General features: G+C 37.4%; 2 protein-coding genes across 6 annotated transcripts; both read right to left on the bottom strand.

Annotated features, from left to right (window-relative positions):
- Positions 1–673: 673 nt before the first annotated feature.
- LOC116248351 (heat shock protein 83) lies at positions 674–4,844 on the bottom strand. Its single transcript, XM_031621092.2, has 4 exons — positions 4,553–4,844; positions 3,316–3,457; positions 2,959–3,239; positions 674–2,499 (listed from the first exon to the last, which is right to left on the bottom strand). The coding sequence occupies exons 1-4, from the start codon at positions 4,688–4,690 to the stop codon at positions 955–957; spliced, it is 2,106 nt and encodes a 701-aa protein (XP_031476952.1). The 5' UTR covers positions 4,691–4,844; the 3' UTR covers positions 674–954.
- Positions 4,845–7,280: 2,436 nt separating this feature from the next.
- LOC116248352 (uncharacterized) lies at positions 7,281–16,386 on the bottom strand. 5 transcript variants are annotated; one of them, XR_004171011.2, is made up of 11 exons: positions 15,997–16,386; positions 15,737–15,914; positions 15,553–15,651; positions 15,310–15,411; positions 15,101–15,183; positions 14,893–15,009; positions 10,836–10,938; positions 10,667–10,741; positions 10,014–10,572; positions 7,737–9,594; positions 7,281–7,655 (listed from the first exon to the last, which is right to left on the bottom strand). XR_004171011.2 is itself a non-coding variant. In XM_031621095.2 (10 exons), exons 1-10 carry the CDS (start codon positions 16,128–16,130, stop codon positions 9,587–9,589), a joined length of 1,458 nt encoding a protein of 485 aa, XP_031476955.1. In that variant the 5' UTR covers positions 16,131–16,386; the 3' UTR covers positions 7,281–9,586. The 5 variants fall into 5 exon arrangements, 4 of the variants coding, with proteins under 4 accessions (XP_031476955.1, XP_031476953.1, XP_031476954.1 ...); XM_031621095.2 differs by having other exon boundaries at positions 7,281–9,594; XM_031621093.2 differs by lacking the exons at positions 7,281–7,655; positions 7,737–9,594 and having other exon boundaries at positions 9,781–10,572; positions 15,997–16,385.
- Positions 16,387–16,807: the final 421 nt, after the last annotated feature.

The following is a 16,807-nucleotide window of genomic DNA, read 5'->3' as shown; positions in this document are numbered from 1 at the left end:
TCATGTTAAGAATCTAAAAAAAAATGATCGATGAAACCGGCATTTTTCTGCAGAATACCTAGATTTATATGAATCAGAATCTATAAACACTAATAAGTAATGAAATATTGAATTTGAGCGTGCATGAGGTCAACAGACTAAATTTCGGACTTATGTAGATGGGCCGAGCAGACAAGGTGAGATTCAATTATCAACAAGTCGGCACACCTTAAACAGTTCCTTACCCGAGAAAACAGGTCCAAATATTTACTCCATGTAGAACCAGCTTATGAAGCAATTTCGTTCCCATTCGCTCAAAAAATCAAATTGGTGTAAGAAACTACAAGGATCAGACTTGAGGAAATCTCTGACGGATACGACCCACGGACATCCTTAAGACCATGTCTTTGTTAGAAATAATCCTAAATGCATGTAACCACTTCATGTAGAAGACTAGAGAATGAGGTCTTTTATTTTTACAGCCGCACCATCTTGTAACGAAGGCATGGCATATCGACGGATATAAGGCCAACAATGCAAAACCAACTTGCTAGCAGTTGATACACTATCCAAACAGCTTAAACAAGCCAAAGTTTATATCAAGGAAACTTTAGGGCGATTTTTAACAAGATTGGCATCCGAAAACTAAAGATTAGGGACAAAGAACCAAATGAACTCAAAATCAAAGCCGATGGAAACCAGGAAAGGTTGACAGGCTCAAATATTAACAAGAATCCCAACAGTGACGGTCCAGGCGTAGTAGCTAAATATTGAGTTAAAAACTCATTAAACTATGGGAAAGGAGAAACAAATCCACGAAAAACATAACCCAGAATTAGCATCTCTACCTATTCCTCTGACAGCTAATAATACCAAGCAAAAAACATTAAAAAAATAAAACTGTAGCAGAAACCAAGTTCAACAAACAAAAACTTCAGACGTCGCACCAATACTATGGCTACGCCTGTGACACTCTTAGTCAACTTCTTCCATCTTGCTCTCCTCGTTACCATCATCCTCCAGGGCGGGCATGTCAGTATCTTCACCAGCAGCAGCTTCGTCTTCGTCAATGCTCAAACCCAGCTTCAACATCCTATGGATCCTTCCTCCAAAGGTGTTCGGGTCATCCAGGCTGAACCCAGAAGTGAGCAATGCAGTTTCAAACAGCAAGAGGACCAGGTCCTTCACTGATTTGTCGTTCTTGTCAGCATCTGATCGCTTCCTCAGCTCTTCCATTATCGCATTCTCTGGGTTGATCTCCATAGTCTTCTTGCTTGACATGTATGAAGACATGCTGCTATCCCTCAGGGCCTGAGCCTTCATGATTCTTTCCATGTTGGCTGTCCACCCATATTCACCTGTCACCAGACAGCAGGGAGAATCGACAATCCTATCTGATACGACCACCTTCTCTACCTTATCGCCCAATATATCCTTCATCACCTTGCACAGACCTTCAAAAGCAGCCTTCTTCTCCTCCTTTTTCTTCTTCTCCTCCTCTGTTTCCTCCAACTTCAACCCTTCCTTTGTTGCTGAAACCAACTTCTTCCCGTCATATTCCTTGAGCTGTCCAACAGCATACTCATCAATTGCGTCAATCATGAAAAGGACCTCGTATCCTTTCTTCTTCAATCTTTCCAGGAAGGGAGAATTCTCAACAGCCTTCTTGCTCTCACCCGTTATGTAATAAATGTCCTTCTGGCCTTCCTTCATCCTGGTCACATAGTCCTTCAGGCTCGTGAGCTCATCACCACTCTTTGTCGAATGATACCTCAGCAAGTCCGCCAACTTACCTCTGTTCTGGCTGTCCTCATGGATACCCAACTTGAGATTCTTTGAGAAAGACTCATAGAATTTGTTGTAGTCATCCTTGTTTTCGGCAATTTCAGAGAACAGCTCAATGCATTTCTTGACAAGATTCTTTCTGATCACCTTAAGGATCTTGTTTTGCTGAAGCATCTCACGGGAAATGTTAAGAGGAAGATCATCCGAATCAACAACACCCTTCACAAAACCAAGGTACTCGGGAATGAGTTCCTCACAGTTGTCCATGATGAAGACACGTCGCACATAGAGTTTGATGTTGTTCATCTTCTTCCTTGTGTCAAACAAATCAAAAGGTGCACGCTTGGGAACAAAAAGAATGGCTTTGAACTCAAGCTGACCTTCAACGGAGAAGTGTTTCACAGAAAGATGGTCTTCCCAGTCATTAGTCAGGCTCTTGTAGAAGGAAGCATATTCTTCCTTGGTGATCTCTTCTGGTTTCCTCATCCAGATAGGTTTCTGCTTGTTAATAAGGGACCATTCATGAGAAACCTCCTTCACTTTCTTCTTCTTTTTGGTCTCCTTCTCCTCATCAACGTCCTCTACAGCTCCCTCTTCTTCTTTTTTCTCTTCCTCCTCATCATCGCTCACCTCCTTTTCTGTGGTTTTTTCAGTCCACAAGTTGATCGGGTAGCTAATGAACTCAGAGTGCTTCTTTACGAGGTCCTTCAGCCTCCTCTCCTCCAAATATTCCAGCTGCAAACAAACACAACAACTATGTGACTCCTATACCGGGCAAATCAGAAGTTTTTGCAATAATTAATACATGAAAACTCAAGTTCACTAAGTTCCTATTATTAAGTGCTTCCTAACCAACTCGTCAAGGCAACCTTGACGAAAACAACCACCAAGATGATAAAAATGTGAAACAGACCAAACCTTCTCGAATGTCAGCAGCAGCACAACTGTGCCGCATGCCCCCAAGCAAAACTCTCAGAATAGGCAAGACACTATCTATTTATTTCAAGGGAATTCTAAGTGGTAAAAACTATATAAGTTTTTAGTAAAACAAGCATGAATCAACGTGTAAATAGGAAAAGTGATGTCAACAAGGAAATCTATTAAATAGCCTCATCCAAATTGAAAAGACAAAATAGCCCGACTAACATTCTGCTTTGAGAAAAAATAGGTTGCTAAAAAATGTTCTAGATATACCTGGTCCTCCTTCAGGTGGAGCACAATTTTGGTTCCTCGGCCCAGATTTTCACCAGAGACGTCTCTGGTAACAGTAAATGAGCCACCCGCTTGAGATTCCCAAATATACTGCTCGTCATCATTGTGCTTGGTGACAACAATAACCTTCTCAGCAACCAAGTAGGCAGAATAAAAACCTACTCCAAATTGACCGATCATGCTCACATCAGCTCCAGCCTGCAATGCCTCCATGAACTCTTTAGTTCCAGACCTTGCAATTGTTCCCAAATTGTTCACCAAGTCTGAAATAATTAAGCTTTTGTTAATAACAGGATAAGAAACGACACTATTATCAAAAGAAACTAATCAGGTGTATACCAGATTTCGTCATGCCGATTCCACTATCAGTTATGGTTAGGGTTTTGTTAACCTTGTCGGGAACTAGTCGAATGAATAGCTCGGGCTGAGCATCAAGCTTGCTCTTGTCTGTCAGGCTTTCGAATCTGATCTTGTCCAAGGCCTACAATAACATAACATCACATCAACTACTGGAATATTGTACCACAACATTCACCAGACAAATGTGTATGCAAGGCACTAAATGTAGCGGAATTTGAGTAGTTAATAACTAACAGGGTCGTCAAACATCAGGCGTACTCATGGCAAAGGGAAAAGTACTAACAGAACCTGACAAGGTATCAGAATACCGTCAAGGAAAAGCATATCTACCGGTCTATGATTCTAAAAAAATAAAGGAAAGTGAAAAGAAAACACGAAAGAAAATCAGCAAAATCCATTTAAAAATTAAAAATAGGCAGAAGCAGAGATCTGATTTGCCACATCTACTGGGAACCAAATTGCTGGAAAAAAATTATTAATATTCTATCAGAAGCCTCAGTATTGGGATTATGTGGGGAATAATTACGTCGGATAGATTGTTAAATTCATTGAAGATTGCCCCAAACGTTCAGAACATCGCCGGCCAGGTAGACACACCAGGTAACAACATACAAAATGTCCTCAACGCGTTTTCCATAACGGCAACGAAAACCCTAACATAATCATTTTTGGCAGTGGAAAGGAGATATAAAAGACGCAATCAACTACCTGCTAGCAGCAAAAACGGTATCAAAAGACCAGTAACGCCGTTTTATCAGCTTACATGAAGTGAACAAAAGGAAACAAACAGTATGCTTCTAGAGGCTTGCCAGTGAGAACAAATTAACACCAAGTAAGAAAAATAAGTTCAAAAAGCATATCATCTAGGGAAAGCCTCCGTCATAGTTGACATATATCCGACTTTCTGAAGACAAAAACCGGAGAACATACGTTAAAGGACAATTTTAGACCAATAAAGAACCAGGATCATGCGAAAAAAAAAATCATCGTCCGATACCCAACACATGAACACAGAACTACTTTTTCAAATCTCAGGACGTCGGTAGCAACTGATACAGAAGATGGATCTGAAGGAGGAGGAAAACTGAAAACGAAAACATAACATCAAGAACCACGTAAGCACAGTTTCCCCATTTTGGCGAGATGGGGAACAAAAATAAGCTCAAGGAAGTCGAGAGGCCAGACGAGAAAGATAACTACAAAGAAGAAAACTAACATCAGAGGAGTTGCTGATGAGCTCCCTAAGGAAGATCTCCTTGTTGCTGTAGAAGGTATTGATGATCAGGCTGAGAAGCTGGTTGATCTCCGCCTGGAAGGCGAAGGTCTCGGCCTCACCGGTCTCAACGTCGGCCATGGCAGCAAACGATCTGGAGGAAGAGGGAGATGAGAGGAAATGATCGTCGGAGGGAAGTGGCTGCTTCACTTCAGTGCGGCTGCGGAAGACAGAGCGTCGCGTCCCTTCTCTCCTATAAATAAGACTGCCGGGACGAGGCAGCGGGAAGCAAACCCTACATGGACCCTTTCTCTCGCACCTGCCTTCTAGATGCTTCCATGAAATTTGAACATTTCTCCTGTTTTTCATTTTCTTCTCCCCCAATTTTGGAAAATGGTCCTTGCATTGAGCTCATATTCCAAAATACCTGCTCCATTTTTATGTTTTGTGGACAAGTACTTTTTATGCTGTTACATCTTTCGGATCGCCCGTCCCAACGGCTGATTTGGAAGCGGCTCACCAAACCAGGATACGAAACCGGTTTCTTATTGAATCTGAAACTGAACGACTACTATTAGATCCACATTCATCCTTAAATCTAAATCTAAAGAAAAGTTTATGCTAACCGATTATATTTAAATCAGATATATTTGTTAATATTCATGTATTCATATTCAAATATGAATGAACAAAAGTTGTATATGAATTTGTATCTGATTTTTACATTTATATCTGAATCTCAATCTAGTCAATTTTTCAATTGTAAGAGCATTATATATAAGATATTTATTTAAAATTGAACCCAATGTGAATTTAATCAGATATTTATGTATATTCAAATCAGCATCCAAATGTCATTTCTTAAATCTGAATCTGATCTTATTTCTTAATCAAATATTAAATTTTTTTATATCTAATTTTTTCATAACTGTTCGATTGGATATCCAATATATATTAACATCCTACTAACACCCAAAGTGTCTTCTAAACATCAAACCCATGATTCAACTAAACTCTAAATTTCAAAGCTTTTCTAGAAATCAATCAAGTTAAAACTTGGAATACGAGAAGGTGTTTGAATTGCCCTTGATCTACTTTGTTTTAAGATATTTGGAACCAATTGATCTAACATCAAGCCCTCTCCTCTTTTTCTGAACTTTTTTTCTCATAGAAAAAGTAACATGAGGATCTCAAGGCATGGATTTTATTTCTGATCTAAGATAGCTAGTTTGATGGACTAATAGATTTTAGTGTAAATTCTTGTGCCGCATAAGTAAAGTATGACACATCAGATCCATGAATTTAAAATCTACAGGAATAAAAAACTCCCAAAGATTTTAGATACCTTTGAATCTTATATTCAAAATACACACTTTTAGAACAATGAACAAGCCTCAACGTAAGACTACGAACTGAAATCTGGCTTCTCGAAACAAAGTTGGATACAAAGTTTATTTGGAATTTATTTTCAATCTTGACTTATCAAATTGGAGTATGATAATTGATACCAACTGTATTTGGGTTTTATTTTTAATAGACTGATCAAAATGAAATGTTTTAGGTCAGACGTATAATTAAGAGTAAACTCTTTACACCTCTCTACCCAAAACATTTATAAAAGATCCAGAAAATGCATCCCCTCTTGCTGCAGGAACAGGAAATCAGACGCCTTCAAAGAGTTAGTTGTGACAAGCCAAACACTAACTTTGCATTTGATAACTTTGGATCTTAAATCTGAATCTGCATAAAAAGATGTTTTGGAATATCCACAAATTAAACAAACTGAATATCTCAATAGCATGGATTTTAAATCTGTGCTACATGTTAAAAACCATGGATTTAAGGTCGGATTAAGAAGGGGGGGTGAAGGGTGACCTTAAATCCTTGGATCAGATCACCGTTGATCTCAAATCCACAATGAAACAAACACAACCTAAGAGCCAAGAACAATGCCTTGAATAAGAAAATTATCAATTACCCAATACAATATTGTCCAAATCCAAATATCAAAGCATTTGAATTGGCCAGTTTGCAACATATTGTAAGCCAAAACCTTGCTCAGCCTGAATTACAAAGATGACCAACTTTAAGGCCCATATCTAAATTTATTTATGGATGTAAACTATTTTGACTTCGCATAATTTAACTGGGCATGTAAAAGATTTCGACTTAAGTTGGTACAACCTAAAACACTAAATCTCATATTCATATCCTGAGTACCTACATTTTAACTTACTTTCCAAACGTTGGATTTCAATTACAAGCAAACTTGAGCTGCTTTTGAAAGAGTTCTGTTAAACTATGAGATTTAGATGAATAGGTGATTTCTTGTAAGCAACAATGCAATATTCAAGACACAACGACAATAGATTCTGAATTTTAAATTGATCTAGTTGATTAGCTTTCGAATAATGTGATTCAGTTTCCACATAGCCTGATTTGAACTATTCATCTTAAAGTCACTTTACAATCACTTATATTAAATACAGTTTCCATATAATCTTGTTCAGTGATTACATAACTCGACTTAGAATCATATAGCAATCCAAAGAAAATTATATATTTATCTATTTTATGCCTAATGTTAGGGGTGTAAACTGGTCAAGAATTCACGGCTGCTGGTTGTTATAGTCCAAATTAGAAGCAGGTTACCCACACGTGGTTGATCCATCCCATAATGGGAGTTGCTAAACCAGCCCAACCACACGGTGTTTTCATGACTAGTCGTAGAAACTTGAATAAATAGGACTTTGATATATGTAAGAGCACCAATACAAGCTGTTCCAGTTAATATGATCAACTTGCTCACAAGCTGACATGTAAACAACCCTCAAAAACATATCTGACAAGTAGACTTTTAAGCTATCAACTTCAATTCTAAAAAAGATTAGAACAACAAGTTTGAATCGGCAGCCTTTTCGATTATCTAAGCTAATAAGATTGAAGTCAATGGAAATAGTGCCCCTATTTCCTACTGCTGCATGTTGTAGGAGCTACATGTATGGAGAGAAACCGTCAAACCCTGACTGAAGTTTTTCTTATAGGGTATATCTTAGCAACGAGTTGTTGCTTACGCCAGTCTTCAGTGAGGGATGACAATGATCACCTGCAGTGGTGGCTAAGCCCACCGGATCAATCCCATGGATTCTGAAGACTGGACAAGTCAAGGTCATTTCCAAGAAGATACCTCAACAGCCCATGAGGAAACAGTCAGTCCTCTGGTTTGTGACGGCCTCCTCAATCTCTAGGCCTCCATGAAACCATGCATTTCGGTCTACTTCATTTGCCACCTCTACAGAAGGCTTTCAAAGAGACCGCTCCCTGGAAGCCTGCAAGAGCCAAAAAAGTGAACCACTATTGAAGATGCGTTCTGCCACAAAACTACTGCCCACGGTTACAGCGATAAAAATACTGAATATGCCTACTTGCAAGAGAGTTTTCAACTAGAATAGCCAATGTAGGATATAAAGAATCTGTGGGTAATGAGGGACCAAAATAACAAGATGGCATCATGGGAATGAAATTTGACTTCCGATACTGCAAAGTGAAAGAAAAGTCACCAGTGACTTGCTCTACTCCTCTCTTTCACCTGCTTCAACCACAGTTAACTGCTCAATGCCAGTAGATTTTCTTGTCTCAACTAACCTGCTCACTATAGATCCATGAACATCACTAGGTAAATGATGAACACCTATAAATATAGTTAACAGAATGAATTTCCAAGTGTCTTTCCAGAAAGCTTTTGTGCCAGATTTTTCATCATAACATCAACAAAATGCTTGCCGGTAACCAGCATAATTCCAGCATTATATAGAAAGTGTTCCATATTGGTCTCTTACCTATCCATTTTATCAGGCTAGCATGCATCCTGTTGCTCCAAAAGGTCATTTTGAGTTGGCATTGCCAACATATCACTGCTAAATACAGCTGTTTTTTAAGCACGCGTAGCTGTTTGTTGGTAACCAGCATAATTCCAGCATTATATAGAAAGCGATCCATATTGGACTCTTACCTATCCATTTTATCAGGCTAGCATGCATTCTGTTGCTCCAGAAGGCCTTAATTTTTGAGTTGGCATTGCCAACATATCACTGCTAAATACAGCTGTTTTCATTAAGCACGTGTAGCTGTTTGTGTTCCACAGCCTCTTTTGAATGACAAATAGATTGATACTCAAATATATTGCATATGATCATCACTTTTCATATGGATAACATTTAATGCAACTTCAAACATTTGATGCATATCACGAGAGAACATTTATGATTGTGAGATGAAAACCAGTGGTTTTATCAATGGGAAAGTGCTTTCATCCACCACAACATTGCTAACATCCTCCAATCACTCATTAAACAAAAAAGACACCAGAAACAGGACAGCTACAACAAAATATAATAATTTAATAAAATGTAAGTCCAAAGAGTACCTGAGAAAAGTGTCCCTTTATGGATTACCATCATCAGTGCATGCTTCAAATACAGGAGCATGGGTGAGGACAATTATTTGTTGCAATGCCTGGGAGGAATGGTTTAGGATTTGGTGTTCTGGAACTTTATAACTGAGGGGTTTGCCTCCCACTTTGCATCAGATCCATTTCTCCCGAAAAGAGTTCGAATGGTGGAGAAAACTCCTTCCAGGTGCACGTCCTCTACCCTCAAACCAAATGTAAGCTGCAATTTTCATCCCTAAAACATGTACTTTTATCTCCTAAAGGAAAGCTAGTCCCCTTCAAAAGGCAGGGACTATTTTCACCCTCAAAATGCAGATATAAGATATATAGTTTAAACTTATCCAAGGCCATTTTCACTTGCATCCGGACAACACCTTTGTGGCAATGCTCAGATAACTCTGTGTATCCAGTTGGTTACCAGTCCTTTAATTTTGAAAAGGAATTTTCAAGTTCCAACTGAAGGAAGAAAGTGCCGCTATGGCCAAATTTGTGAAAGTGACTTCACTCTCCAGGTTTGAATGCCAAACAAACAGAACATCTGAAAAATGAAGCCTACGTTGCTCCGCTGTGCCTGTTTACAACAATCCCTACCTTTCTGCGTTCATACGAGCATCATTAGTTAAAAAAACACCATGAAGAATTTCAACTGCTAAGTCTTAAGGAAAAAAATTGAGAGTTGCTAGGAGTGGCCCCCACCTTTATTAACAAACAAATATATACCAAAAAACCAATTCTTTGGTAACACAGTACTGAATTTTCATGAAACTCAAAACAAAATATATGACAAAAATCTTTTGATTCATTAAACTCATAATGTCAGAACTTGCACATTAATACCCATCCCCTTGAATAGGCAGCTTCACTAGGGTTGCTAAAAAATGGACAAAATTTTGGTACTAAAGAGGTGATTAGGCTGGCAGCGCAATTACAATGAGATGTTGCGTTTCCAGGCCTGATCAGGAAGAATGACATCATCATCAATGGTAATCAATAAGCTCGGTGCTTGTGACTTACCATGTCCTGCATTATCTTGAGGACACGGACCCAATAATCCTTTAAAAATTGGTTTTCTTTCCTCAATCTTCTCAATGTTCATGTGAGGAGTAGCTTGTTCAACAATTGGTTTTCTTTCCTCAATCTTCTCTATGTTCATGTGAGGAGTAGCTTGTTCATCTGCCACTAAGTCTGCAGGCTTCTCTGAATGTTGCTCCCATGTCCCCTTTTCTGAATTAGTTGATCTGCCCATGTCAGCTTCAAAATAAGTCTGGCCTTGCATGTCAACATATATTACCTCTGTTCTAGATGTTTTCAGATTTGAAGCACTTTGTCTTTCAGGAAGACCAGTAATCACTCTGGCAACAGAGGCATGCTTGGACAAAAGATCAGTACAACATGATTCTGAGGTACCAATAGCAGATTCCTTTTTCACTCTTGACCTGGAGTTCTCCATACAATCAAGCTTATTACTATTTTCATGAGCCTCTTCCATGTGAACTCTCTTGCATATTTTTGAGCTCCTCAAGATTTCCTTATCCTTCTCTTCAAGAGCTCTCTTTAGTTTTTTCGATTTTTTCTGGTATATTTCACAAAACATGAAATTCTTGTTACCTAAAGGGGAGAAAATTAGAAGCATAAGCAGTTATTAAGTGATCAAGGAGATGTTTCACCTTCAGTTTTTCTTTCTTCCTCAAGATTTCATTGTCCTTCTCTCCAAGAGCGCTCTTTAGTTCTTTCAATTTTTCCTGGTATATATTCATAGAACATGAAAATCTAATCATTTAAGGGAGATGAAGTTAGAAGCATAAATAGTTTCAGGTGATTGAGGATATCTTTCACCTTCAGTTTTTCTTTCTTTTGCACGGCCTTGGCAAGCTTTTTTTGAGAATTTTGCTCTTCTCTTGCCAAAAGGTCACATTGGGCCATCAGCTCTTTGTAACTCCTGCAGACATCAATACAAAATAAATGGAAAATGCATCATTACAGGGTAACTACGGTTTTTGAAAATTAAGGGTCAGCATGTGTCCGTCTTGGCAATAAGACTTAACGGAAACTAACTTTTGTATGCCTATGTATGGCTAAACAAATATGCTCCTTATACCACAATTAGCATAACATAATTAGAAGTGTGATCATTGTTATGGATCATGATGCAAGTTGTTTAGTTCAACAAGGAAAAAAAAGTAACTTTTCAGAAAAACAGCCATTAGATTTTCACACTGGCAGTTATTCTCCACCACTCTGATTGAGAACATCATAGTTTCATTTTCAACTATACATGTTATATGTTGCAAAATAATTTTTTTTAATAATGTGCTCATACAGAGAAATTGCAATAGTACAAACAACTTAGTGTTTTTTTAATAATTTTAACTCAGAATGCTTAATTTTATTATTTATCAGTTCAGAGTCCAATTCATCACATACCATTGGCTACCTAGTGTTATAATAGCCAGTAGTTCCGGCCACTACTGGTTATATATAGGACCCATCAAACATCCCATATGCTCCAAAAAATCCAGTGAGCCTAACTGATGCAAACTCCATCCTATCCATTGACTAAATTAAGGGCAGTAAATGTCCTAGTACTTTGGATTAGTTGTCCCCATTGCCAAGTCAAATAGTCACACCTCTCATTTATAACATTCAAATCTTGATATAAGATCGTGGACTTGATATCTTCCCAAAGTGTACAAACCCAAGGCCAAGAAGCTGACTCTACAGGTTTAATCACTGCTCGCAATAGATTAAGATCCAAGTATTCCCTCCAAACTAGTTTGAGTGAAGGAAAGAATAAAACAAAATCGCAATTGCATGAAAGGGCCCAATTGAGAATCTAGAAAGTATTACGCACAAACTTCCTGAACGTGTCCACTTCACAAATAATAAGCAACTCAGAATAAACGGACCACTAATTCATTGAAAACTGATAGACCCATGATTAGATACATAATGCAACATAAGAAGTCACAAGTTTATTCAATATCACAAATAAAAAAGTCTACACCATAATAAGAAGAATTAGCATAAGTAGTAGAAAATCTCTCTAGGAAAAAACTCGAATTGCATAAGCATATGAAATTAACAAGCATATACTACCTACAACATGTATCATTTTATTAGAAAAAAATGATCATTTCAGTTACCCTCAGTGCCTACATTGTTAAAAGTACTATGTGGAGCCTAGGCATGCCTAAGCATTTTAGGCGGTAAAAACAAAATGATGCAAACTAATAACTGAGAACACCAAATGTTACAATCCACCAGTCAATTTATAATAAACTAAAAGAAGCATATTCAATTAAAACATGAAAAATAATATTGCTTGTTAAAAAACACTCCACGAAAAGTACTTTATAGTTTATATTGTATCTATACACAATTGTATCATATACAGTTATATACATGTACATGTATAAAATATATAATAGAAACAGCAGTAGATGACTCTAATATATGATAGTATTTTGTATATACATATGCAGACACACATGCACACCATATGGAGAAGAAAGAAATATAATAATAAATAAAAAAAAACAAATCAAGGCAATGGCAAGGGAAGAAGAAAAAGCTTATAAAATAGGTGCATGAAGAGGCATGTCTCTAGTTCAATTCCTGTATGCTCTATGCTTTTGCCTCTTAAGTGGTGAAGTATAGTACCTAAGTTGAATGATGCACTGCAACCATCCTAGTAGCAACACAGCTCATGACCCCAAAGGTAGGGGATTTGGGGGACTTCTAGCTTTTTTTAGGCAGTGTCCAGTAATCCTCTCACTCACTTGGAAGTCATACTCTCAACCATGCAGTAACTCAAGAATCATGATACAGAGGAGGTACCTAAGTCACCCAATGTGATGTAGTTAGTCTCAAGGGTGTGTTACATTGTTTTTATTTTTCATAGTTATGTTACATAAATTAAACAGCAAAATGCTCTATGTTACATGCAACATTTATTGCAACATTTAAGATGTGTATCTACAACAAGGTGCCATGCTGAAGTCTGAAGCCTAAAGTTCTCAATTTTGCCTTTCCAACACGATGTTGTCAGAGGCTTGCCTAGGCCAGTTGTTCTTCATCAATCTGCTACTTGGAAATACCTAAAAAGCCTAAGCACTCAATAGCCTAGGATTTTTTCTTTGACAGCCTTTTTCTTTATTCTTATATTTTTGTTTTTTGAAACATAATTTCTTCTTTCTGTTCTTCTATTTTTATGCAGCAGGTTTCTTTCATTTTTTTATTATTACATAGGATTTTGCATTAAAATTAGCATGTGTCCGTATGTGTGTGCATGAAGTTATAGTTACAATTAAAATTGATGCACTATTATGGTTTGAATATTTGAGTGTCATTAGGTCTTTAACGCTGCTTTACATGTATCTATATTATGTTCTTAATATTTTTATAATATAAGACAATCTTATATTGCAGATTTATGTTTCCTCTTTTTCTAGTTAGATGAGTATTTAGATTATGTTTAATATTTTAGTCTTAGAAGTGAAAATTAGAGGCTTGGGCATTGGTATGTAGGAAATGGAAAAATTTTATGTGCTTTATAACATAGAAAATCACTGATATTTACTTGATAGTTTTCTCATGTTGTATAACTTGTACATTTTTAAAATTATTCATCAAATTTGATTTTCTGGACTTTTAATTATGCTTATTATCGTGTTATGAAATGTTTAACGTGTTTGTACAGTTGTAGTATCATGCACGTTGATTTTTTTATTGTTATAACTTATAAGTTATAAGTTTATCACTATGGAATTTTTATTGAAGGATGTTTTTAATTTTGTTACTGTCTTTTACAAATAGTATTGCAGTTTATACGTTTATGTTGGAGGGGGAACCGCTTGTGTTCCAAGTCCCACCTAAGCATAGTTTCGTCAACCATCTAGATCGTGCCTTATTTTTTTTTACTCTACATGTGTGTCAGTGTGTGTGTGTGTGTGTATATATACATATATATATATATATATATATATATATATATATATGTGTGTGTGTGTGTGTGTGTGTGTGTGTGCATACACATATAGCATTTAGTATTGCAAGTTACTAGATCTGTTCTCTTATCTTTGTACTAATCAATTAGGTTCCACCTAACACTTCTAAAAGATAGCTTCTCCAATCTTTAGTTAGACCTTATTATTCCTATATCTGTAGCATATGTTAATCAAATATTGGTTAATGATAACACACGTGACTCATTTAATTCCAAGGTCCTTGGTTTAGTCAATGCATCTTCCCTCCCTGTTATAAAATGCTCTGTCACAGGGATATCAGGATCCAAAGTTGAACAAGTATAAAAGCTTTGACTTACATTTCAGTTCTACAGCTAAATGAGAAAAAGCAAAGGAATAAAGCTTTGATCTAAATTCATTTTCCAGTGCTGAATATAAAAACATTATCGTTCTACGGATTGTTCGATGATCGCAACCAAAGGTCATCCAAACAACATGCCGCAATTGCAGTTTCAATATGCATCCATCAAGCTAAGAGCATCACAGATAGCACATAGCGTCATGGCATCAAATATAGAAATCATTCTAGGAAAAACAAATGACTGTAAAAAGCTAAAATTTGAAAATTCCACAAATTCTCAAAGTTGTATACATATTGTGTATATAATAATCCACAAAAGTTGTCAAAATTAAAGAAAAATGATAGGAAAATATAGACTTGGTGGAAAGGAAACACAACAGAAGGGAAAAATCATAATTAAAGAACAAATTAAGTTTGAATATTTAATTTTTATGTTTTAAGTTTTAACTTTTAAAATACAGCCATACCCTAGTACCGACACGGGTACATGGACAGACCACACGTACCCGTGTGACTTAGGAACCCAAAAAGCTAAAATTTGAAAAGCAGAAACGACCCAGATTTTTACCTATTGCGGAGGATCAAAGACTTCCTCAGCGAATCTACAAAACATTTGCTATACCCTTCATGGTTAGCATATGCTAACCTCGAAATCTCTTCTTCATCTATAATCAAATTCGATACCCTGTGTTTGCAAGGAAGACATGAAGCAACTGTGTAAATAAACTACATGTGCATTGGACGGTTTCTACTCCACAAAACAGAAATGCCCATACAATTTGTTTGCCGCAAGCTCTTTTTCTAGTGCCAAAATGCTCTTTTGCAGTTTGGAACGCTCTGCCTTCGACTGTTCTAGTTCCTGCTACGTATAACGAACAACAGTTAGGTCCTAACTCCTAGTTGCAGCAACTTGCAACTGGGATTGCAAAAGAACCAAGCAATATCATCTTTTACAACTATACAAAATACATGAATGACCAATCACCTCCATCTTTTCATTGAGCATCTGCTGAAATATAGAATTCTCCGTTACAGCCTCCATCTTAAGTGCCACTTCTCTTCCTGCCAAATCTTTGGCAAGGGATAACTACAGAACAGCAAGTGGTTTCAGAAACTCTTCATGTGAATGGATTATGCAAACAATTCTAGACGATGAAATGTTTTTTGAACATTCAATCATTCATTCAGAAGCAATAGTTCGCGTTATATGAAAGGAAAATAGGAGTACCTCCTCCTTCAACTCCCTAAGATGCTGCTGTTGCTGCTCTAATGCCTGATCCACAAAGGAAAGCTTCTCCTCTAGCGTCACCAACTCCCCTCGTGACAACTTGAATCAGGAACAGAGATTAAAAAAAAAAGAGGCACTCAGTATGATTTCACGAAGAGGGTATCAAGAACGAGCGGAAGCATACCCGAGCGCTGTCCCTGATTGAACCACACAGGGGAGATTTCGTTATCGCAGACGCTTTCAGCGGGTCGTCGACCCACTGCAAGTAAAGGCGGGAGATATGCTTCAGCGAGAATTTCTGGTTGCACATTGGGCAGGGTTTCTTCTTCGCCTCCGGCAAAGACTCGAGTAATTGCTGCAAGCTTTTAGATGAACAAACAAACGCATCATAAATCTTTGATGGGTAGAAATATAGAAAAAAAAAAATGAGAGTAGACAATATACCAGAACTCGTGGAAGACATGACCGCAAATGGAAATGGATTGAATATCTTCGATAATGGGGTTGAGTTCCTGAAAGCAGATGGTGCAGATTGACTTGGCGAATCCGTTGCTCGCCTTCGAATGATCGAGTTCCATCGACCAGGCGATCGAGTGAGATAGAGAGAGAGAGAGAGGAGGCGGGCGGAGGAAGAAATAGATTTGATTTTGGGAAGTTTCCGACCTTATGGCTCGTGATTCAAAACCATATTGGAGGCAATTAGAAGCGGGAAATTCTTCTGATCGTTGAAATATTTCCCCGGCGGCGACATTTCAGATGACGGCAGCCTCGCGAGGAGTCCGCGTGCTCCTCGTTAGCGTTACGTTTACGCCCTAGTTTTGAGACAACGTTAAATTGATTGGATGACATTCATATAATAATGTAAATTTACGTTTCCCTTAAAAAAACTTTATATATAACCATGTTTGCACATCAAAATAGATACGCAGAAGGCCCATGACTTTCATGAGACGTGATCACAGCAGCAATAATGAACCGGATTCCATGAATAACTTCCCAAGCCAAGCTTGCATTCTAAAAAGACTAATGGTCTATTATTAAATCCCAACTCATTACATTTAACGATTCAGGCACAGTACATAGTCTCGAAAATACATATTCTCTTCACAAACAAAAGCCTCAAAGTAAACACCATATTTTCTCTCTTGTTTGTAATTATATTATATTATATTATATATATATAAGAAATACAATGATTGGCCAAATATGCAATATATTTCGAAAGCAAAACTTTGAATAATAAAAAGCTTCAATG

Source organism: Nymphaea colorata, chromosome 2 (assembly GCF_008831285.2).
Source record: "Nymphaea colorata isolate Beijing-Zhang1983 chromosome 2, ASM883128v2, whole genome shotgun sequence".
NCBI classification, from domain to species: Eukaryota; Viridiplantae; Streptophyta; class Magnoliopsida; order Nymphaeales; family Nymphaeaceae; genus Nymphaea; species Nymphaea colorata.
Note: the sequence above shows the minus strand (reverse complement) of the source record. Positions and strands in the feature narration are given on the sequence as shown.

What these genes read in the sequence shown, in the direction of transcription:
- LOC116248351 (XM_031621092.2), bottom strand. Translation starts at nt 4,690, where the DNA reads ATGGCCGACGTTGAGACCGGTGAGGCCGAGACCTTCGCCTTCCAGGCG. An exon ending in TCATCAGCAACTCCTCTGAT is followed by an intron (nt 3,458 to 4,552) that starts GTTAGTTTTCTT and finishes ATGTTATTGTAG; the next exon opens with GCCTTGGACAAGATCAGATT. An exon ending in AATCGGCATGACGAAATCTG is followed by an intron (nt 3,240 to 3,315) that starts GTATACACCTGA and finishes TAATTATTTCAG; the next exon opens with ACTTGGTGAACAATTTGGGA.
- LOC116248352 (XM_031621093.2), bottom strand. Translation starts at nt 16,130, where the DNA reads ATGGAACTCGATCATTCGAAGGCGAGCAACGGATTCGCCAAGTCAATC. An exon ending in CAATCAGGGACAGCGCTCGG is followed by an intron (nt 15,652 to 15,736) that starts GTATGCTTCCGC and finishes TCCTGATTCAAG; the next exon opens with TTGTCACGAGGGGAGTTGGT. An exon ending in TTAGGGAGTTGAAGGAGGAG is followed by an intron (nt 15,412 to 15,552) that starts GTACTCCTATTT and finishes GCTGTTCTGTAG; the next exon opens with TTATCCCTTGCCAAAGATTT.